This window comes from Gossypium hirsutum, chromosome D02 (assembly GCF_007990345.1).
Source record: "Gossypium hirsutum isolate 1008001.06 chromosome D02, Gossypium_hirsutum_v2.1, whole genome shotgun sequence".
NCBI classification, from domain to species: Eukaryota; Viridiplantae; Streptophyta; class Magnoliopsida; order Malvales; family Malvaceae; genus Gossypium; species Gossypium hirsutum.
The window spans coordinates 8,942,554-8,966,939 of NC_053438.1; the positions used below are offsets into that span (position 1 = coordinate 8,942,554).

The 24,386-nt window shown below is 33.2% G+C and overlaps 2 protein-coding genes across 2 annotated transcripts; both read right to left on the reverse strand.

Annotated features, from left to right (window-relative positions):
* Nucleotides 1–9,730: 9,730 nt before the first annotated feature.
* Nucleotides 9,731–11,128, reverse strand: LOC107910521 (uncharacterized). Its single transcript, XM_016838375.2, has one exon. The coding sequence runs from the start codon at nucleotides 10,737–10,739 to the stop codon at nucleotides 9,948–9,950; it is 792 nt and encodes a 263-aa protein (XP_016693864.1). The 5' UTR covers nucleotides 10,740–11,128; the 3' UTR covers nucleotides 9,731–9,947.
* Nucleotides 11,129–11,687: 559 nt separating this feature from the next.
* Nucleotides 11,688–15,126, reverse strand: LOC107910520 (50S ribosomal protein L3-2, mitochondrial). The gene is made up of 5 exons (XM_041088248.1): nucleotides 14,479–15,126; nucleotides 14,158–14,367; nucleotides 13,576–13,680; nucleotides 12,344–12,457; nucleotides 11,688–12,103 (listed from the first exon to the last, which is right to left on the reverse strand). Exons 1-5 carry the CDS (start codon nucleotides 14,842–14,844, stop codon nucleotides 11,930–11,932), a joined length of 969 nt encoding a protein of 322 aa, XP_040944182.1. The 5' UTR covers nucleotides 14,845–15,126; the 3' UTR covers nucleotides 11,688–11,929.
* Between the last annotated feature and the right edge of the window lie 9,260 nt (nucleotides 15,127–24,386).

Sequence of the window (24,386 nt, forward strand, 5' to 3'; positions counted from 1 at the left end):
ATGTTTGTTTACAACCCGTTGAAAATTTTATTTAAAAAGTCTTAAGTCTAACTCTAGTACTCTAATTCTAATACTCTAAAAAATGTCTTCACTTCAAAGTTAAAAGCTCAGCACACATACTCTAAAAAAATGTCTTGTGATGAATCACCGATTTGTCACCTTTCTCGCTAACCCGTGAACTATTTATTTGCAAGGTAAAGTAAAGAGTGTGATCTTGGTAAAGCTTAGTGAGTACACATGCATACAACACAAATATACACACCAAACATGTTAGGATTTAAACATACTTTAAAAATTCACATATAACACAATTTTCATACTCAACTCAGTGATATATTGGCAATTCATGAATATGAAACATAGTTATATTATATACTCATTGGATAAACGAGTCTCCAAAACACTCCACATGACTCATAAAGTCGTACGCTATCTCCGTGTAAGTCTAGCACGTATGCTCCCAATCTCCAAACACACCATGCTATCTATGGTGAATAGAGCTATGCTCAACATTCCCTTATCTCTCCAACGCTATCTCCGAGCCATAATGCCCAACACATAATAAAAAGGGTGAGTACTCACAATCCTATATCATGCCAATGATATCCAATAGTTTCAAATGTTCAAATTGCCAACATATCTATTTAATCACATTTTATTACACAATATAATTGGCTTGCACTATTTTTGAGCTCGCACTTGCATTTCACAATAATATAATTTTGCACTAATCAAAACTTGCAATGTTGTAAAACTCATAATTCGCTTAAGGGTTCGTACATACATAAATGTGCATTATCAATAAAATTTGCTTGTTATAAAAGTCTGCATTATATTTTTTTATATATGTTTGCAAACATTACAAAACCATATACAAATATATATATTTCTTATAAAACAAGACCCATATACACATATATATTATATAATCAAGACCCACGTATATATATGGTATATATAACAAAACCCAATCATATAATATATATATAACAAAGCCCATGCATAAATATTATATACTGAACCCACGCATATATATAACCAGACCTCTATACATATTATATATACACCAACCTTTTTAATTCTTCAGCCATTAAAGCTCACCCACACATGCAACAATTAAAAACACGAATAAAGCACCTAATAAAAATTTAAAACATAAGAAAATAATATATTTATTTTAGGTCGAAAATCTCCACGAATTTATACCAATTGAGCAAAAATAAATTAAGTTTAGGTGAAAAATTAGAGGAGAAAAAGCGATTTTCTTGCAAAATTGAAGGAATATGAGGTGTTTGGATGCTAAGAAAATATACAAAATGCAGAAAATTTTGAGAAAAAATTTTCAATCTAAATTAAAAAATTCTTAAAATGAAAAAACTTGGAGGGAAACAAAATAAAAATAAACGGGGGATGGGTGGCTTTTTATAGCCAACCAACTTCTTTAAAATTTGGGCTATTTACTCTGAGTCCTATCTTATTTTTTCCTTGTTCTAATAGCTCCCTTTTTTTTAACCACTAGTCTTAATTTACACATTTAACCTCTACTTTAACCACTATTTCAAACTATCCCTATTAAACTTTACTAATGCCTCGATTATTAATACCATAATTATTTAATTTATTTATTATTACTAACTAATTAATTATTTTATCATATTTTAATCCCTATGATATTAAACTCCATTTTCTCTCGAGTCCATAATCTAATACCCAATTCTATTAACCCGGTTTTTGGGATGTGACATCCGACTTCTCGTGTTGTGTCTCAAGAAACTTGTGTTACACTCAGGTGTCGTCCCTAAGGCTGTCAGGCTACTAAATACTCATCTTGCACACTTAACTAAACAGATTAAAACTACCTTACGCCCGAATTGGCCTAATAGGTCAACTAACATCAAGTATTGCGTAAAAAATGATTATTTTGCTAATAATTAAACCTAAACTATGAAAACTAAAAATGCAATAATTAATTATAAGATTACTAGAAAATAAGTCTCTTAAGTGCCGAAATGTACTAAAACTGCCATCACGTTTGGCGACAGATCATTTAACATTTAAATCATTCTTTAAATTTTTAAGATTTCGTTTAAATGAACCAATCAATTAAAAATCAAAAACCTAACAATTTTGACTTTTATAGTATTATTTACTAACATCACCGCATTTTAAATACATTGTTTAATATGAATAATAGATTAAAAGCACACAATTTGCAATAAATTTAAAAGCATTACTTTAGTCTATCCAACAATCGGATTATTCATGCAGGTGAAGAAAAAATTATTTTCTATAATATATATAGAAGGTACATGAAACTTACACATGGGTCCTAGACCATTGATATCATTGAAGAATGATGAATTTGGATCACTGAATGGACTACCAATATGTATTTACATATCTACCATCACTGAAGTCAAGTAAATCATCAACATTAGAAATGACAAGAAAATCTTAAGGATGGTCATTATTAAGGTAAACTGAAATATTAAATTAAAATTTTCGTAAAATAAAAGATAAAAAAAATGCCCAATAACAATATATAAATAGGTCAAATTTAGATTTAAAACAAAACTTAGACAATTAATTCAACATTCAAGATTTTGTCAAGTATTAAGGAAAATTTAAAAGAAAACTAATGTATTTTATAATAATTTAGAAAAAAGGGTATTTTATAATATTGAAAATATATTTCATTTTTTCTAATTATAAAAAAGAACCTAATAATAATTTTAATAATTCCTATAAAAATACAATATATCATTAAGGGATGAAACATCATGTTTCATTTTACATTGGGATTGAGAAATTGCATGCAATTTACATTTATTGAAATTATTAAATAAATTATATATTTTTTACATAAATGCATGGACAATTTTTTCTTATGAATGTAACCTCTCTAGCCCAGTCTAGACGGTAAATCCAAATTTGAGAGATTACATTAACCACCGAAATGGCTCGGTCATTATCAATATCAATTTTTCCTTTTAAAACTCAAGTTTATACAGGTGATTTACATATTCTAGTTTAACTCATTAGGAATAGCGGCGGAAATAAAACATAAGCTGATTTAATAAAACAATTTGGTTTAATCAAATATTTACAATTAATAACCTAACTATATAACCTATACTGAATGAGATGCACCTAACAACTAAATTAAAACCAAATCTCAAACCACGGTTTAATAAAAGAAAATAGAAATAACTTAAGCTCCTAAGGAATTAAAAACAATAATATTAACGAAAATAAAAATAGAACACAAGTCGAGACCCTCCGAGTGTCGTGTCTACATCCTAGTTTGAAGGATTATCTGTTAAGGATGGAAATTAGGGGGAGTGAGCTTTGGAAGCTCAATGTGAGTTCCTTTATAATTGTTAGAATTAAGTGACCCGAATCCTTATTTAAATAAAATACAGTGGTAAAATAAAATAAAAGTAAAATCCATATAAAACTACACTTCTTTTATTTTATTTTAGAATAAGGTTTTTTAAACCTTATTAAACTACATCTATTTGATATTGATTAGAATAAGCTGTTTCAATCTTACTACACTCCTATTAGATTATGGTTTTACAAGCCTATAAATAGACATAGTCTACTCCTCTTGTAATCATTCGAATTTGACATAGTGAATTTTCTTCTCCTCTACCCATGGTTTTTTTCCCGAAAGGGTTTCCACGTCAAAATCTGTGTGTTCTTTATTTTTTTATTTCTCTTTTCTTTGCGATATATTGTCATTACCGACATTCTATTTTTTACAATAATAAACCAAACCTTGCAGCTATATTTTTTAAACAGTAAATACACATCATACATCATTATCAAGAATAGCAATCAGTTATAAATATTTGTCAACTTCAAATACGGTAAATCGGTGTTGCTACCTTAGTCAAGCAACAATAATAGACTCAAGCATGGACAATCAATCGAATCAATTCAGAGTTATTCATACTATTCACGAAATATATATGCACATAAATCAGTTCAATCATTTCATCAAGTAAATTCAGTCATGTATGCATAAATTGTCAAATATGCCATATAAAAATTGGTTTAAAAATCAATTGTCCTACCCCCAACAACTACCGCTCCAAAATTGGGAGTTCCCCAAAACTCCCTCCACCATCACTCCAATTTTTGGACTTAATACCACATTCGGACTCAAGTAGTTGCAAATAAAAGCTATCGGTAACTATGGAAACACAACCATCTCGCAGATAAGAGCTGTCAAAGGGACGGTGAGCGCACAGTGAAAACGTCGCAGTTAGGATCTACTGTAACTGTAAGTACATAGTAAGACCATTGCAATTAGAATTTGTTGTAACTGTGAGTGCATAACGAACGATTAAATGCAGATACACTGTCGGTTCTTCCTCCGATCATATCATCCCAACCCATGCAAATGCATTACAATCAATTCAAAAGCACTCAAACAGTATAATATTCAATATTCTATCTCTTTGCAAATCAATAGCATTCACGAATCAATTAAGCATTCAATATGTCAACCACTTAGGGCATACAAATCACTCAATCGGGTATTTATACAAATAATACGTAAAGTCATTCACAGTTAAATCAATCAATCAAGAGTAACAACATTTATAAATTCATTCATCCTAGCATTCTATCATTCTATTCCTAATCCATGACCTAGTTGTATAATCTAGTTCTCTAAATGCCATTAAAAACCTAATCAAGGATTGATTTGAATAACATAATTAAAGTTGAGACAAAACTGTAATTATCAAATTTAGTTCATAATTTAGTTCTTGCTGGAAATTTACTTCTTGAATCTCAATCTAGCAAGAACACATTTTATAAAGACTTACGATCTTAATAGCAATTTAGAGATTGATGGCACGAAATTTGACAATTGATTGACAAACGATTCAATTTGGACTTGATTGCAAGGTTGAGATTTAAAAACTAAATTTCTAGCAAAAAATTTGAGAGAATTTAGCAAAAGAGGGTTTGAAGGAAAAATAAAGAATAAATATAAGGAAGGAGGATAATAAATTCTATTAAGATTTGAAAAAGGAGTAATTTGAAATTCAAATTAGGATAAGAAGATAAAAGGTGATCAAATTTTAAATCTATTTGAATTTGGGAGGAGGATAAAAGATGAGTTCTAGTTGGGATTGGGGTGAATTTCTAAGCTTTACAAAGCTTTGGGGCATCATTGTAAATTTTCCAAAGTTGAGGGCGTTACTACAATTTTTCCCACTTTGGCTAAATTTAAAAGGGAAAGGAATGGAAGAAGCATGAATCAACCTTGGGCAAGGAGGGTGGAATAGGTGATAATTGGCCATTGGGTTAATGCCCACTTTATGGTTATATTCTACCACATTTATTTCTTATACTAGATTAGCTTTCACCCTTAATTGTTGAAAAAATAAAAAGGAAAGAAAATTGAAACAGGGGAGCTTTAACCTTGATTGTCTAAGGATTTTATTAAACTCTTAACTACTAATACTAATCGATGGAATTAAAATATATTATATAGATTATAGATTTAATTTTTTTTTAAAAACTAGATAAATACTTTTTTCATAAATATTTACAATTATTTTTGCAATGTAAATAATCACAATTTAGTTTATCAAAAGTAACATCATAAAATTAATAAGTAAAAGGATGTAACAATTCAAAACATAAAGATAATTAATTTATGCATTATTGAAAATAATTTAATTGGTTATAAAAACAAATTTTAAAGGAAAATAAATTAGAATATAATAACTTAGATAATAATATAATTAAATACCAGCAAGTGTTCACTTTGTAATTAATGTTATATATTATGAATTTTATATTATGTTTTTAAGTATGAAATTTATTTTTGATAAATTCAACAGCTTCCCTCCATCTTTTCTTCATTCTTTATATTTTTTTTTATCATTTCCTTCTTCATCTTCCATTATTTTTTATTTCATCGATCCTTCATAGTTTTCTTTTTCAAAATCTTTCATAGCTTCACTCTTCGCTTTTTATATTCTTTCCTATAATCATCGTCAAGTTTCATAAATTTTCTCTCATCATCATGATTGGAATATTTCACAATTTCACCCTTCTTCATCTCGTTTCTTGCTTCAGTTTTTTATTTTTATTTTAATTTTAATTCTCCTTTATCTAGGTCATTGGTTGGATAAAATTGGGCTCAAAATAAATAAATTAGCGGGAAAAATGTATGAAAAATAAAACAAAAATCTAAAAAATTACTAAAACTTGATTCAACTAGTTTTTAATTGGTTCAAACGATTTCAATTAACAATTCTTAACAGTTCAGTCTAAAAAATGGTTCAACATCATTGTTTGGACCGATGACCTAACTAATTCTTAATTCAACCGGTCCAACAGCATTATATATGCTATGGTTTTTAAGTAAAAAAAAAACTTGGTTAAAGAACCATGGAGGCCTATGTATAAGAGTTGAATTACATTTTGCCCCGCTTCTCAAAAAAGATAAATTGATCTTTATACATCAGATCAAAGAGTAAAATGGTCTTCATCCTATTTTGTTGTTAAAGATTTTTCTTTGTATATTAGCATGATGTGCACATGACATACCACATGTTACTATTTAATTACTCTATCAACCATGTCAGTTTTTAACAGTACGAATATATTAAATTTTTAATAGAAAAGATCAATTTGATCTTTAATCTAATGTATATGGATTAATTTGTATATTTTTGAGTAGAGGGTGTAAAATACAATCTAATTCTTAGTACAGAGGCCTTCATAGTACTAAAATTTTCAAAAAGTTATTTATATTTTATCATATATTCTTAAAATATGCTATTTGTGCATTGCATGAATTTAAAATTAGTATATATATTATAGTATTTTATAATTATATTTGCTTTGATACCTATATTTGCTCTGATACCAAGACGTTTAGAGAATCTAAGGATTAAAGATACTGAGGAATGTAAATTGTATTTCAATTTAAGGTTTTTATTTTCAAAATAAATTTAAATATAAAACTTAAAAATTTGAAAATATAAATGAAATATTAAAATGAAATTATATTACTAAAATTTTCTCAAGAAATTTATTTTTTTCATTGCAATCAAGAACCTTCTATAAACAACTCTAATCTCTTTATTGCAATAGCATTATCGAAGGCTTCTATAAACAACTCTACATTATGAGTTCTCAAAACATATTTTCTCCAAGGAACACTATTCTTTCTACTTAAGTGTTTGACAAAGCATTATTTACTCTCACAAGTACCATTCATTATTACTATTTATGTCTAACACTAACTTTTTTTTATTTTTCTTATAACATTTTAGAGTAGAGATGCTCATGCATAATGTTTTTATCTAAATCCTCTCAATTTTCAGGTCTAGTTTAGGACTCCCCAAATTATATTGTTCGGTGATAAGTGTGCAATTTCCTAATTTTTTGTGATATTTTTTCTCTTGAATTATGCTATTTAAGTTATTAATTATTTTATTTATACTTATATTTTATTTATTATTGATTTAGGTGAAGAATTGAAGAAAAAGGAGCTTTAAGCTTATTTTTGACAAGTTTTTATAGATTAGACTTTCAACACAACACTACTTCAATATTTTGGTCATAAAAAGTTACAGAACTTCGTTTTAGACTCATAATACCGATTAAAGGGAATTGAAATCTTTAATCGAAGTTACTCATGGCTCAAGCCCAACAAATATTAAGGTGTTCAACAATGGCAAAGATGTTTGATGCGAAAACCAATCAAAAGATACCTAGACATAACTAGCTCAGTATTTTTAAACTCTTTTTCTGGTAAAAGAAACTATGAAGTTTGATTTAAGTAATTTATGAAATCTAATTGTTCTTTAGTGTTTGCAAGTCTTCTAGTTTAATTACAAATATGTAAGTTCATTGAATATAAAACTCGTATTCAATTGAATGCTTGTCTTTTGTCAATTAAAATTGTTAAATATGCAATTGTTTAATTTACTCTAATACTTATGACGAACAACATAATTAGATATGATAAAACATGCCTTTTAACATAATTAGATATGATAAAATATGCCTTCAATGTTGTGTGAGAATACGATTTAAGTTAAATAAACCCTAAATAGGATAGTAGACACAAGAGAATTAAACTGGAGCCATCACGGTAAACCATTCAAGATCCTGTACCATAACTATGTTGACGTTCATTTAGGTATTTCAGGCTTGCGCGTAACAAGAAGAATGATATCGTGATAAATGTAAAAATTACATGTAACAGGTATAGACTGCATTGGCAGGCACCCCAAATACTCCTTGATCAGCAGCAAATAACTGCCTCTAAAAGGGTACAATGCATCACATGAAAAAAAAAATGAATGAACATGTCGGTTGACAAACGTAGCTAGATACAGCTCTAGCAGTTGTATCACGCGTGGTGGAAGGCTCTGCTGCACATTTATTCCTTGTCCTTGGTTTCTGGCAGTAAACTGAAAGAGTTAGCTCTATTGGCTCGGTGCAATGATATTGATGATTGAATGTTTACCTCAATCCAACCAAATAAACAGACATTACAGTCAATACATGGGGGTGACATTGCCATTGCCAAACGTCGGCCATTGATTCGTTGTTTGTCACCTTTTCAAACATTTGCATTTGCTTCACATCTTGACGATATGAGCATGTTCTTTAACCATGTTGTAGTTGTAGTTGTAGTAACCATACAAAGCAAATTTCACTTTTGATGGCAGAATAAAGAGATGCTAACAAGTCATCAAATGCATCATGCACATTCTCCTCAACATCCCCAAATTCCAAAGCATTTGCCAACCTAAATAGAGAGAGGTCCCTCACTTTTTTGAAGTACTGCAACCAAACCATTTATCAGCTTCAAGCCTATCTCCGGTCTCGAACCTTGCCATGCATGTATCCTTGAAAAACAAACACTCTACCTAGGCTCCCGTATGTAAGTCAACATCCGGCAAACAGTGACCCTCATCCTCATCCTAATGCCATAAGCCCATAAAAGTTTTTAAACTCAGCATGCCCCTGACCCGTAGTACTCTCCTACTGCAGGAGTGACCTTTGCCCATTATCTGAGATTTTACTAGAGCGACAGAACCAAAGCCCCAAAGAACCTTTAATCCATTGAGGCAATATACAATCCGATGGAATCAGCACTCAATTTAGAAAGCGACTGATTTCTTCTTCAACAATAACTGCTAAAATCAACTCACTGTCGCCACATAACATTTAATAGATACAAAGAAATGGGAGGAATAGGGTGGGAGAATTGAATGCTTCTGTTCTCCAATGCAGTGTAGAATTAGGTAATCATATAAGAATTAAGCAACAAAAACAAACCTATGAAAAGGATAATACCAAACTTTTTTACTAGAAATTGATGCCTTTCTAACAAAGCTTGCAAGACAACAAAGAAAAAATCGCAATAAAATTCAAAAAGATATAGGATTTTGTGTAAGTTAACAATGAAGGCTCAAGTCCTGATCAACTTATTCCAGGACTAACTGCACTTACATAATGGGAAGCAATAGCATAACCTGCTCCCCTGAAAATACAGCATAATAGCATTCTAAAGTGAGAGATAATCCCAGGTATGCCATCATGATTCACTTAATTAAAGGACATATCAAGGGTGCAAAGCATCTAAAGATAATTTTGACACTTCTTTTTCTTGTAATTTTGTAAGAACAGAAAGTCCAGAGAGCTTTAGTTTTGGCATAAGAAGGGTTAAAGGTGAAGCAAATAAACAGAAACAACGAGCTTAATGAAAAATACATACAGGGCAATAGAGAAAGCTACAATTGAATGCAAACAAAAAGCTTACTGAATACAGAAAAACAGGCTACTCTCTTCCTAAATCATCTCTACAAAGATTTGACATATGGTTCCCATGAACAGAAAGGCTAAATACCAACAAACGAAAACAAACACTTTACTGAGATTGTTGGAATCACCAATGATCAATTAGGCATACCATGAGTGCTTTGTTGACGCTGCAACTTGGGGATTGAAATGGATACATTAGCAGCAGAAACTGAATACGACCCATTGTTTCCCTTATCGGGAATAGGAGATGGAAGGGATAAAGAGTTTGCTTTGGCGTCAGCAGCAGCAGCAATGGCAGCATCAGGTTTAGATTTGGGAATGCCTACGAGGGACGACTTATGTCTATCATTATCCTTCCGGGCCAACAAGGCGAGTCTCTCGAGAGCCTCTTTGGCTCTCTTCTTTGCCAAAGTAGCCTCTTTGACCCTCCGCTCAGCCTCCACTTTCGCAACAGCGGCAGCTTTGGTCATAGAGGCGGCAGCAATCTTAGCAGCAGCTAGAAGTGCCTTAGCCGCTTCCTTGTCAATAACCCTCGTGTTCGTCGTCTTGTTGTTGTCGTCGTCGCCGTCGAGGGTAGATCCGGGAGGATGATCGGGCGTTGACTTGGGTTTCTTAGTGGGGGTGAGATTGAAGAAAGAGAAATTAGGGTTGGAGCAAGGGGGACAGGTAAAGGAGGAAGGCGAGAGGGAAGAGGAGGAGCAAGAAAGGTGAGAAATGGAAGGGCATTTGAGGCAGATGAGGCGCTGGTGAGGGGGAGGGGACTCGTTGAAAACTTCGAGGCAAATGGGGCAGAAGAGGCCCTGGTGGTTCTTGAGGACGCAGTTGGTGCAGAGACGTCGATAGCTGGCTCTGTGGCGGAGGTTGTGGAGTAGGAAACGCTCAGGGGCGCCGCAGCCCCCGCATTCGGACAGCTGATCCCGCTTCATGCCCGGAAGGCAAAATGAAAAATCCCAAATGTGGGGGATAATATCCAACACTAAGTAAGTTCCTTGACAAGGCTAGGATGTAGGAAGAGGGAAAGTGAAGGGGTTTTGAGTGTGGGTGGTCAAAAGACTCAAAGCAGATTAGTGATTTTCATTTGGTTGTCTGCCTGTCTGTCTGTCTGTCTGTCTGTCGGAAAAGACCCAACTTAATTGTGTTGTTACAGTACACACTACAGTACATCATACAGAGAGGAAGAGGGGGGAGATTGGAAATTAGAGAGAGAGATGCTGCAATTGGGTACTTGGTTTGATTTTGCTTAAAGTGACTAGGATAATAATGTCTGTCTTCAGAATTTGGTAATGGAAAGAAATGCCCAATATGGGATAGAGGCCCATTAGCCTAAACAACTATAATACAATGCTTATCTACGGCCTTTTCATCAGGCATGTAAATAAGACCGGGTATGAGTTGCAGATGGATTCAGCTGTGAATGAACATACGGTTATTTATTAAATGAATAAGTTTCAACAGTCTATTTATGTTCACCAACTTGTTTATTTATAAACTCGCTTATTTGAAGATAATATTTCCTATGGAAAATACTTAAATAGCATTTTCCCTTTATTTTTACATTTATATTTAGTTAGACTAAACATATCAAACATCAAATAATAAACTGAGTTAAGAACATAATATTAAAATTTTAAACAAACACGAATAACTTCAAAAATAAACAAACAAATACATCAAAACTTTGTTCATTTGAACTCGTCTCATTTATTGATAGTATTTCATACTCCTTGAAAGTTTTCATAGCATGTAATGTTAGCCTAAATGAGTTCAAAATCTTGCATTACTATTTAATTCAAGTTTAACATCCATTTAAAAGTATAAAAAAGATGTTATCAACAGTTATTATATCTAATGTCCTATAAGTTTGTACTCGCAAAAGCAAAATTTCAGGTTTCCTTTCATTTATTTAAAATAACTCCATTCCTGTTACAGAAAAATCAATGCTCAATTTGCTTCAAAAATTCATACATCAACCTTCAACTCTATAACCATTATCTCATATTACATTCCTTCCTAAAACCAAATAACTAGGACACAAACCAACTTCTTACTATTCCGCAAGTTAACTGGTCCGGAAATTAATCTGCCATCCCACAACCAACTCAAACTCCGCCCCACGTCAATCAGCTACCATAAACGGATCTACCTCTCCAAGATCAGCAACCAGAGGCCCTATATTTGTTTCATCCTCATCTTCTGCTGCAAAATAAGTCGGGAACGGAAGCATTGAAACATCGGGTTTCTTGTAAACAGAATCCTTTATGAAGACAAAGTTCCCTTTAGCACCTGGGACCTGTAAACAATAACCAAATCCCTAAACAATACTGCCGATAAAAAGCTATACAAATACAACAGATTAGATGGTTAAGAACTTCGGATGCAATGTAATTTGTTCCCATCCTTTGAAGGGGGTTAGTCCCTTATTTTTATGACAAACATCGGATTTGGAAGCTTGCAACTGTTGTGCAAAGGCTATAGCCTCCTGATTTTTTCCATTCAAAATGCTTAAGCACTTAAAATAAGAAAACCATACCTGACCCCTCACCCACATCAAATTCCTTGCAGGATCTATCTTGTATACCCACACATTTTTAACTGTTCTTGTCTTCGCACCCATGTGCCCAGGCATCTTTTTCCCTTTAAATACCTACATAACAATAATTGATTGTCAATTATGACTCAAGGGCATTCCTTATGGTAAAGACTGATGAACAAATGAATACAAGAGTTGTAATGAAGATTAGGTTGACAATGCATCAATGCCTTGACCTGGCTCCATGCAAAAGTACAGTAAAACCACAACATCAATGACTTGATAATTAGAACTGAGTAGTAATCAACTACAGAGTTTGTAAAACTATTTTTCCCCTCAATTAATTACATCAGTCAAAAACATCAGCAAAAAGTCTACACAAAAATAACTATGCAGAATAAAATCACATTATTGAATTGAATCAATCATATCAACAAGGGTAAGAAAAGAATCCTGCACGGAAAGCTGTAATAGGCCTAATGATTTTGTTTCCAACAATGAAGTTATTAGTTCAGATAAACATAACTGCTTCAGTGTTTTTGAGAAATATAATTGAAAAGCCTGCTCAAATAGTAAGAGGTGTAGGGGAAAAACAAATATTGTTACAAGAATGAACCAATCAAATGAACATGACTGGATGAAGTGTCCACAAGGAAGCTTCACAAATAAAGAAGCTTAAGCTATATGGGAAAGAAGTAATTACTTATCCAACTATCTTGGGATTTATTCTTATCATGCTTAAACACCTAAAAATATGCTCTACTAGCAATTTCTATGATGAACAAGAATGTCAGCTAGAATTGAAGATATTTGTCTCACTAAAGCTTAAGAAGTTATCATCTTGAATGGAAATAATATGCAAAAAAGTATCCACAAGCACATCTACCAGTTAGAATATTTCCATTAAAAAGAGGACATGTATAAATAGAAAAACAGCATATAATTGAATATCTACGAGATAAAAACTATCTCATCATACGACCACATCAATGCAATAAAGTATAAACAAGGCAAAATAATAAACTTCTAAAGTAGAAAGAATTCAGATGCCTCCAAGAAGGCGTCTTAACAGTATTGGGACTTTTACCCTGGAGGCTCAAGTACAGTGCTAGTGCCTATTTTGTATCCCAAGGCCTAGCTATATATATATTAAAAAGGAAAAAAAGAAGCAGATTACATCAAGTATTCCAGAATATCCTTAAGGCATTGCAAACCAAACTAGCTATACAAACCTTTCCAGGAGCATCCCTCTGACCAGTAGAACCAGGACTCCGATGCGATAATGATGCACCATGAGATGCCGGCATTCCTTTAAATCCCCACCTTTTCATTGCACCCTGGGAAAGTAAAAGAAACATAAGACATTCGATTGTTCAAGTCCGAAACAAATACTAACTCCATCATGCAGAAGGATTGGAACTATGAACCACAAATCGCCTGCGTCCCCACCAAACACCTCAAGTGCAAGAATTAGATAGAATAGACATGAGAACATTTGGCATGCACATGCTTGATGCCTAAATTAACATCACTGGTTTTACATGTGACCATCATCCACCAGCAATTCATGTATCACTAGTAAAATTTGCACTTCTGCACAATCAACTGTAAATAGGTTTCAAAGAATCTGAACTACACTTGCTAGCTCTACTAGTCTCTCTATAAGCAAATAGTTCAAGGATGGAATACCTGCTAGAGCTAAAAACAACTGGTACAGAATATATTAATCATTAGGTGCTAACACATTAAGAATGAATTCATCAATGAGAAAATAAAGTAAAAGGAAAATTGATCGAATAATTAATTAAAATCACCTGAAAACCTTTCCCTCTAGAGGTTCCAGTGACATCTACATATTGGCCTGGAACAAAATGGCGTACCCCAAGCGATGTACCAACAGGGAGAAGAGCATCTTCGGTGACGGGGAACTCCTTCAATTTCCTCTTCAAGGGAACACCTTGAGCTCTGAAATGACCCACCTCAGGCTTTGTCAAATGTTTAGGCTTTTTGTGGCCGCAACCGATCTAAGCAACACCACAAATCACAGAGCTTGAGTGACTGTTCAATCATGATTTGATTAAACTTCCTAATAGACGGTTGTTGACCAGTATAACTAAAGAAAATACAATGAATACCTGAAGGGAAAAGATTCCTTCTTTTTCAACAGTCTTGACCTGAGAGACGATATTGTCATCAACCCAGAGGATAGTAATGGGAAGCCTAGCACCCCATTTGTCCCAAAGAGCAGTCATGCCACACTTGACGGCAATGATCCCAGTTCGCTTGGAGTTGGGAGTCATGATAGCTGGAGTGGCCTGGATGATGCGGGTGGGTGGTTGATGGAGGATCTGGGAGCCATCCATCAAAGCATCAGAGCTGAATAATCTTCTAGTTAAGGCATGAAAAGGGAGGGATGTTGGGGCTGCTGCGAATGGCCTTGATAGGGAAAGGAAGTGCTGGTGGAGACGAGAAACGAGGCCTCGTGTTGATAAGGCCGCCATGCCTGCGAGTTCAACACACCAAGGTAACACTAACTAATGACACGCTTAGTTACTAGTTATAGATTAAGGTTGCACCATTGCAGAGGGAGAGGTAAAGGGACTCCACCATTGATATTTAGGCATTGGGCAAAAGCCAATGTGAAAGAAAAAAAAAACTGATCACCCTTTCCTAATAACTAAAACAAAGGTAGGGTTTTTGATCTGATGAACAGAGTTGAGTTGAGCAGAGGAAAGGGGTTCGTTTGTTTTTCGTAGCTCTAGGGTTTTAGTGGTGGGGCATTTGGGCTCTATTTTAGTCCGGCCCATTTTTATCTGTCCATTATCCAGTTTTGGAATATTAGTATCTAGGGTTAATTTTATTGTATATCCTCAAACTATTATCTAAATTTTAAATTTGGTTTCTAAATTTTAAACATTCTAATTAAATTCTTAAAGTATCATCATCATATCAACCAGTTCTTTTCATTAGTTTCTCATCATTAACTTGAACATTAAATATTGACTTAAATCTAGTGTGGAGCATATTTAAAACACATGGTCAGATTGCAAACATGTATATACTTATCATATGAAAAACTTAGATCTCACATGTTAAAAAAATAAGCTTTCTTAATTTTTAATGGCACTATCTATTTTTTAACACGTCAAATCTAAGTTGTCCGTATTGTAAGTACATATGTTTTTACAATCTGATCCATATGTTTTAGATGTTACATGTCAAATATAAACTAGTATTTAACACCTAAAGTAATGGTTAAGTTGATAGGACCTAATTAATATAATACTGATGCTTTAAAAATTAAACTAAAATGAGTTAAAATTTAAAGATCAATTTAGAATTTAGATCATAGTTTGAAGACGTTTAATGAAATAATCCTAATATCTAATGCATATTTTAAATTCTTTTTAATTCTTGTTTGAACAAGCTTTATGGTTCTACCAAAATTAATATAATTGTCATTGGTATGTCCCATTACCGTAAAAAATATGGCAAGTCTGCGAATGGTTCCTAACTCTCTTACTATAATTTCTCCCACCTTTTTCGAAAGGTCTCCCCTAGCTCTGCTATTTGAGCAGTATCAGCATCTTGTTGTTTTTGATACATTCTATTGCTCATTTAGCTCCTATTTCTCACTCTTTAGGATATTAATAGTGTTTTCAAAGAATTTAATGTGAACCCTTCGAGAAGTTACACCATCCAGAGCTTTTATGACGGACTTCATTTTTGGCCCTTCACAGTTCATCCATCTACTTCTCCTAGGCCCCCCACTTGAGATTTTTAACCTCTTAAGCAACACTTTCAAGGGCATGCTTTAATTTCTCCTCCTCATCGAAGGCTAGATAATGATCGAGCAATTCATCCAATTCTATATAAAATCGGGTTATGGAGGCAGCAAAGATGTTGTCCCTAAGTTGAAACATCGACACGCTCCAACCTAGTACTAACAAGAGGGGGAATAGGCAATCCAACATCTCCTACAAACATAGAATATTCCCTTAATACCTTCACAATAGTAAATACGAAGGGTATAAAAAAATTACCAATAAAGGGTGCAATGTTAAGCATCTCACATTCAACCTTATTGGATATGGGTCCCTAAGTGTAGTATATTCGCTTGTAAACTTGGTATTTTTTCGAATAGATTAGTTAATAAAAAAATTTTATTGATTACATTAATATATTTTGTATAAATGTCCTTATATGGTTTTTGCACACAAAGCAAAATAGAAGTAAATGTTGCTCACTAGTTGTCTAATGTTTAACTAATACTAAGCAATATTACGTGGTTGGATCGTAATACAAAAAGACAACTTATATTAGTAGGCGAACCTAAACATGTCCTTATTCTAATCAGAAATGAGTAAATCGATTGAAAGACCAATATGTCATCTATCAAGTCCAATTGGGGAGATGCTTTATCTTAGGCATCAGAGCGAATGACTGTCAGAAGATAGAGACATACATGTCACTGACTGGACTAACAATTCATCAAATTGGACCCAAGGAGAATACATCCTAATTTCTTTTATGGATTTATTCACTTGTGATGTTCATAGTGTGACATGCTTAAATCCTGAGTGGATGACGGACTATGTATGCGTGACTCGTCTAATTTAATGTAAGTAAAAGCCTGATTTCAAATAGATAAGGAATCAAAGTTGATGCGTTGGGTATATGTAACACCTTATACCCGGTTCGACCTAAGGAACCTGATATAGGAATATTACATTTGGTGCCAAAGTGATTTTGGCTAATCACTAATATATTAGAACATTAAAAAAATAAAGTTTTCATAACTTATATTTTAGTCCCTACTACTTGGAACACACTTGATCTTCCTAAGTACATGTCATTCTATTCAAAATTTTGAAACATACCCTCTTGGCACTTGGAGATGTGATGAGATGGATGCTTAAAACCTTAATTACAACTCTTCAAAATCACTGTACCTACGCGTTGAAAATAAACACGTTAAGTCGATGAAGACTTAGTAAATACCCATGATATTTAAATTCTATTAAATTTCTTAATTTCCAATATATCGTTTCTTTGTTTATTTATCATATTCATTTGTAACTTTTTACTTATTTCACAATTTAATCCTTTAGTCCTCAAATCAACTTATAAAAATTACTACTCTTTTTATACATGTATCATATTTCGCCATTTAGTGTAAATTTTCATGATTTTCTCACTATTTCTTTCACAATTATTTTTAATTCAGTATTTCAAATATGAATCAGAGATAAACCTTTACCTTGTAACAAAAATTATTTACCTTTTTAGCAGAGACCCAGTAGACTAAACAGAACACTTAGGATATACGAACCTGATACAGAGGTGCATTATTATGCACTATTAAACAGAGAGCACTAAAGTGCTATACAGAGAGCACAAATGTGCTAAACGAAGAGCACTAATGTGCTAATAATTGGAGAACGTGCTAGGGTTCCTTAATGGCATGCCACTAATATCCTAGTAGTTCTAATCTAGTCTACTTGGGCAAATTATATCATGCATGCATATCACTTTTACACTTTTCGCATAATGTTTTTACGTACTTTACAATTTAATCCTTGTACCAATAATATGTATACTTATATCTTCACTATCTTTAATACATGTAATATATTTCTAAATTCATTATTCATCCATAATTCACTAATAATCCTTATCATGTATTTTACATATCACTTTTATATATTTTGTAATTTAGTCATTAGCACAATATTTCGTGTAGCAATATTTCTAATATAAATTTTTAATAACACATATGACATAATTTAATACTTGTTAATATTCCCAAATTCACTACAACATCATTTTTTCGCATTCTAAGTGTTATGCACTTCACTTTTCTATTTCTAATATAAATTTTCCCAAATTTACGATTTAACCCTTAATTTCCACAATTTAGGAAATAATTGTAGTTTGGATTACAAAATTCATATATTCTTTTATTTTTCACTATGTACTTTATTATCAATATTTCATTGTAAACTTTTATAACTTTCCAATTTAATCACCTTTTTTTCATAAAAGTTCTCTATTCATTATTACACAATTTTTCTTTGACATCTCACTTAATTCACATAATTAATTCCACTATCTCATTTTCCACATCAAATTTCTATATGTTTCACTTGTATTATTTCTACTAGAGGTGATCATGGGCTAGGCCGGGCCCCAGACAAAATTTTAGGCCTATTTTCTAGGCTCCGGGCTCGGCTCGGCCCGAAATATGGGCCTAAAAATTTGTCCAAGCCTAGCCCAAAAGAAAATTACTAAGCCCGAGCCCGGCCTGGCCCGGCCCATATTAAATTTTACAACACCAAAATAGCATATTTTAAAAAGAAAGTAGCATATTAAAATTTAAAAAGTATATTTGATTAAAAATAAAAATATATATTTAATATATAATTCGGGCTACACCAGGGCCAAAAAAGTTTTACCCGAGGCCGGACCCGTTTTTTAAACAGGCCTCGTTTTTTGCCCAAACCCATATGGCGGGCCTATATTTTTACTCGAACCCTCCCATTTTTCGGGCAGACCGTCGGGCCGGGCTGGGTAGCCTAACTCATGATCACCTCTAATTTCTACCACATATATTTCTCAAGTCTTTTCAATTTAGTTGTTATTTCCATAAAATTTCACATTTTCCCATAATTTCACTTATCTAATACTTTGTATATTTTTGCTAACACATAACCCAACTATTATACTTTTATTATAATTTCCTCCTTCACTTAAGAAATTATTTCACACTATATATATTTTACCTAATTACCACTTTACAAAAATCACTTTTTAATCCTTAAATAACAAGAAAGTTCATGAGTACTTACCTCTTTTCTATCAAAATTTCTTGTTTTTCTCTTCTCCTACCACTTGATTCACTTACTTAACTTCTCTCTTCATCAACATGTCAAAAACACAATATTTCCTCATGAGAAATCTTTACTTTTAACATCATTTTTATGCTTTTCTATCACTATTAAGCTTTAAAATAACGTAAAACCTTAACATCCATACCTTATTCTCTTGAAATCAAACTTTAACTTAACTTTCTCTCCCCTCCAACTTCTATTTTCTTGAATCTAACTTGATATTCTAGCTCCCCATAGTCTCCTTAATATTTTTCTCTCCTTGATGGCTATGGAAATTCTTTTGATTTCTAAGTGAAAATGATGGATTTTTGGTAAAAGGACCAAATTGTAAAGAAAAGAAAATTTCTTTCTTTCTTTTCTTCCTCTCACGTTAGTAGCATGGAAAGATGAAGAATTCTCTTCATCTTTCTTTCCTTATATACTAAATAAAAAATAATAAAATATAAATAAATGTCAAATCAAAATATTAACAAACTAATATTTATTTAATTAATCTAAAATATCACCAACATCATTATTACTCTTCAAAATTATCTTCCTTGCTAAATGATCATTTTGCTCCTTATGATCCTTCAAAATTCCTCCATTGAATCATCATTCATTTTAGTAAAATTGTGATTTAACCCCTCATACTTTTTTCCATTTATTCAATTTGGTCTTAATTCATCCATTTTCTTTAGTTTCTAGATCCTTCCACCCTTAAAATATTTGCACTATTGGTCCTTCAAATTTTTCATATTTACACTTTAACCCCTCAAATTTTGAATATTTACTCTTGGGTCACAAAACTTTTCTCACTCTTACGATTTAGTCTTTTCTTGAATTAATACTTCATAATATATTTCCTAAACAGATTTTGTTGATATAAGTCAAACTTTCCCCTTTTTTTCACTTTATTTCCTTATTTTACTGTATCAAAGATAATATCTCACTTTCTTACTGTAGTGACTTTCGGGGTGTTACAGTATATGACTTCTACAATATGTAGTGTCATTAAAAATAATGGAATTCATAGCCCGAGACATGTGTAAATGATATCATTTCCTTGGTATTACATGGTTGATGAAAAATAAATGTGACCACATGTCGTTCGTCTTACTGATGAATAACTTGATTACTATTTGATAGTAATTGACTATTCATGAAAAAAGATGTAATTGTTATCATGAGATAAGATAGGGTCATACTGGGAGAATGAATATTTTCCCAAAGATATTGTGTTACATTCGAAAAATCGAGTTAGCAGAATCAGGGATGGTTAAGATTAAGTGAAGTTCATCATTGAAATCAAAGTTCAAATCCTTCCATCGCATCATTTTCATTTTGTGCAATTTTCCTTTAAATCCTAGAGTTGTCACGCCCCATTTAAATTTAGTTATCGTTAATTCATGAATAAGTGTGAGTTTTAGCTTAGTGGTTAAGAGTAAGCTAAATTTCCCAAGTGACCCAAGTTCAATTCCCTCTCTTCCTTATTTTTTTAACATTTTTAGCATTAAAAGCTTGGTCAAACCCCTCCTTGTTGCCCAAAAATTGTTGCCATGCAATAGAGATTCTTTACTCCCTTATCTTTCTCTTCTTTCCTTGTGTTCTCCCCCTTTCCTTTTCTTTCCTTTATTTACCTCACATTCATTCTCTTCCCCTTTAACTAGTTGTGACACCCATTATTGGCAATCATCCGTATTTATGTAAAGTCAAATATATGGTTATCAAATAATGAAAAGTCAAAGATATGGGTATCAAATATTGGAAAATCAAAGATATGGGTATCGAAATATTGGCATAAGAAATCTGAGATATTTGCAATATTTGGTCCCTAATTGCAAAGTGACTTTGCAAGTTGATCCCTGAACCTCAACTATAAATAGGCATAACTATCTCTCATTCTGTATCTCATATTTGTCGTTCTCTACTTAAGGCATTGTTCTCTCTCTCTCTCTCTCTTTGTAAATTTTCACTTGTATTTTGGAGTGAAATATATTTGGTAGTGCTAGAGGACGTAGGCAAAATTTGCTGAACCTCGTTAAATTCTTGTGTTCTTTATTGTATTATTCTGCATAAATTGTGATTGTGATTGTAGTAATTTACTGTGCTATTAAATTATGATTGAGGGATATTCTGGCTAGGAAAGACCTGGTACTTAAACGATCCTTGTGATCCATCTCTCTTTCCTGGGAATTGAACTTAGTGTGATTTTTTAGTACAATAATTTTACTCTTTTACACGCTTTCACACAACAATTGGTATCAGAGCTAGATTCGTACTTGGAGAATACGATCGTTCACGGTACCACTCACGTACAGTAGTTGGGATTGAGGAGAAAAATGGAAAAGATATCATCATCAACAAAGATTACTATGACCAATGCAAAATTTGAAGTAGAGAAATTTGATGGTACCAATAATTTTGGTATGTGGCAATGTGAGATCTTGGATGTCTTATGTCGGCAAGAGCTGGATATAGCCCTTGAAGAAAAACCTGACAAGATGGATGATAAGGAGTGGGCTAAGATCAATAGACAGGCATGTGGAACAATTCACCTATGTTTGGCCAAAGAGCAGAAGTACTCTGTCATAAGGGAGACATCAGCGAAGAAGCTGTGGGATACATTGGAAGAAAAGTTTCTAACAAAAAGTCTTGTAAATAGGCTTTATATGAAAAATAAACTTTATCTATTCACGTATGCACCCGGTATGTCGATGAATGACCATGTGAACTCATTCAATAAAATTTTAGCAGACTTGCTAATTTTGGATGAGAAATTTGAAGATGAAGACAAGGCATTACTGTTGTCGAATTCTCTTCCTGATGAATATGATCATCTTACCACCACATTGCTTCATGGGAAGGATACAATCACATTTGATGTAGTCCGTAGTGCGTTGTATAGATCTGAGACTTGAAAGAAAGATAAAAAAGATCACAGAGATACAACTACAGAAGTTTTAACAGTAAGAGGCCGTTCGCACAGCAACAAATCTGGCAGAAGGAGTAAGTCAAAAGGGAGACCTGCCAAAGATGAATGTGCTTTTTGTCGTGAGAAAGGGCATTGGAAAAAGAATTGTCCTAAGTTACAAAAGGGTAAGGCTATTTTTGATGCATGTGTAGCGGAGCATGATGAGGAGTAGACTTTAGCTCGGTTGGCATGGCAATGGCATGTCATACAGATGAGTGGATTTTGGATTCAGGATGTACTTACCATATGTGTCCTAATAAGGATTGGTTTTCTAGTCTTAAGGAACTAGAATGTGGAGTTGTTTTTATGGGCAATGACAGCGTTTCTAAGACAATAGGAGTAGGTACAATCCAATTGAATAATCACGACATCTCAATTCAAGTCTTGGCAGATGTTCGCTACATACCTAGCTTGAAGAAAAATCTCATCTCATTAGGGGTTCTAGAATCTAAAAGGCTCACAATCACTTTGAGAGATGGATTACTAAAGGTAGTAGTTGGGGTATTGACGGTGATGAAAGGCACAAGAAGGAATAACCTGTACTATTTAAATAGAAGTACAGTTATTGGATCAACATCAACAGCTTCTACGAAAGATGCAGATTTAGAGGCTACCAGGTTATGGCATATGTGATTGGGACATGCTGGTGAAAAAGCTTTGCAGAGTTTGGCGAAGCAAGGCTTGTTGAAAGGTGCAAATTCTTACAAATTGGAATTCTGTGAACATTGTGTTCTGGGCAAGTAGACGAGGATAAAATTTGGTTCAGCAATTTACAATACAAAAGGAATTCTGGACTACGTTCACAGTGATGTGTGGGGACCTACTAAAGTGGCTTCTTTGGGAGGTATGCACTATTTTGTTACTTTTGTTGATGATTATTCAAGAAAAATATGCGTGTATCTAATGAAAAGGAAAAATGAAGTTTTGGATGCATTTTTGAAATGGAAGAATATGGTGGAGACCTAGACTGGTCAAAAGGTCAAACGACTTCGATTAGATAATGGTATTGAGTACAAAAATGATCCATTTCTACAAGTATGTCAAGATGAGGGCATCGTGCGACACTTCACTGTTCGAGATACACCACAATAGAATGGGGTGGCAGAACGTATGAATCAGACTATAGTGGAGAAAGTTCGATGTATGTTTTCCAATGCTGGATTGGGCAAGGAATTTTGGGCTGAGGCAGTTACATATGCGTGCCATCTAATTAACCGGTTGCTATCAACTGCAATAAATGGAAAAACTCCTATAGAGAGGTGGGCTGGTAAACCTGCTACTAATTATGATTCTTTACATGTTTTTGGTTCCACTGCATATTATCATGTAAAAGAATCTAAGTTAGACCCATGAGCAAAGAAAGCATTATTTATGGGTATAACTGGTGGAGTAAAAGGATATCGTCTCTGGTGTCTTGATACAAGGAAGATTGTTTTCAGTAAAGATGTGACTTTTGATGAATCAACCATGATGAAGAACAAGGATTCACAAAAGGATAACAAAACCAGTGGCACTTTGCAGCAGGTGGAGCTTGAAAAGGTTAATGATGATCCAGTTAATATTGAAGGAACAAATGATGAAGAAGTTTCAGTCCAAGAACTGCTACAGCAATATGATTCAATTGCATATAGGAGGCCAAGAAGAGAGATTCGTATGCCTGCTCGCTTTGATGATATGGTGGCCTATGCACTTCCAATTGCAGATGATGATGTTCCTTCTACTTACACAAAAGTAAGAAGTAACCCTGATGGTGTAAAGTGGAAGCAAACTATGAATGAACAAATGCAGTCTCTTAATAAAAATAAGACTTGGGAGTTGGTAACACTACCCAAAGGAAAGAAGGCAATTGGATGCAAATGGGTCTATGCAAAGAAGGAAGGATTTCCTGGTAAAAATGAAGTTCGATACAAGGCTAGATTGGTAGCAAAGGGTTATGCTCAAAAAGAAGGAATAGACTACAATGAAGTGTTTTCTCCAGTTGTGAAGCATTCGTCTATTCGAATTTTGCTAGCCTTGGTTACGCAATATGATCTTGAACTAGTTCAGCTCGATGTGAAGACCACATTTTTACACGGTGATTTGGAAGAGGAAATCTATATGACTCAGCCAGATGGATTCAAGGTTGCTGATAAAAAAAATTGGGTTTGCAAACTGACAAAGTCACTTTATGGATTGAAACAATCTCCGAGGCATTGGTACA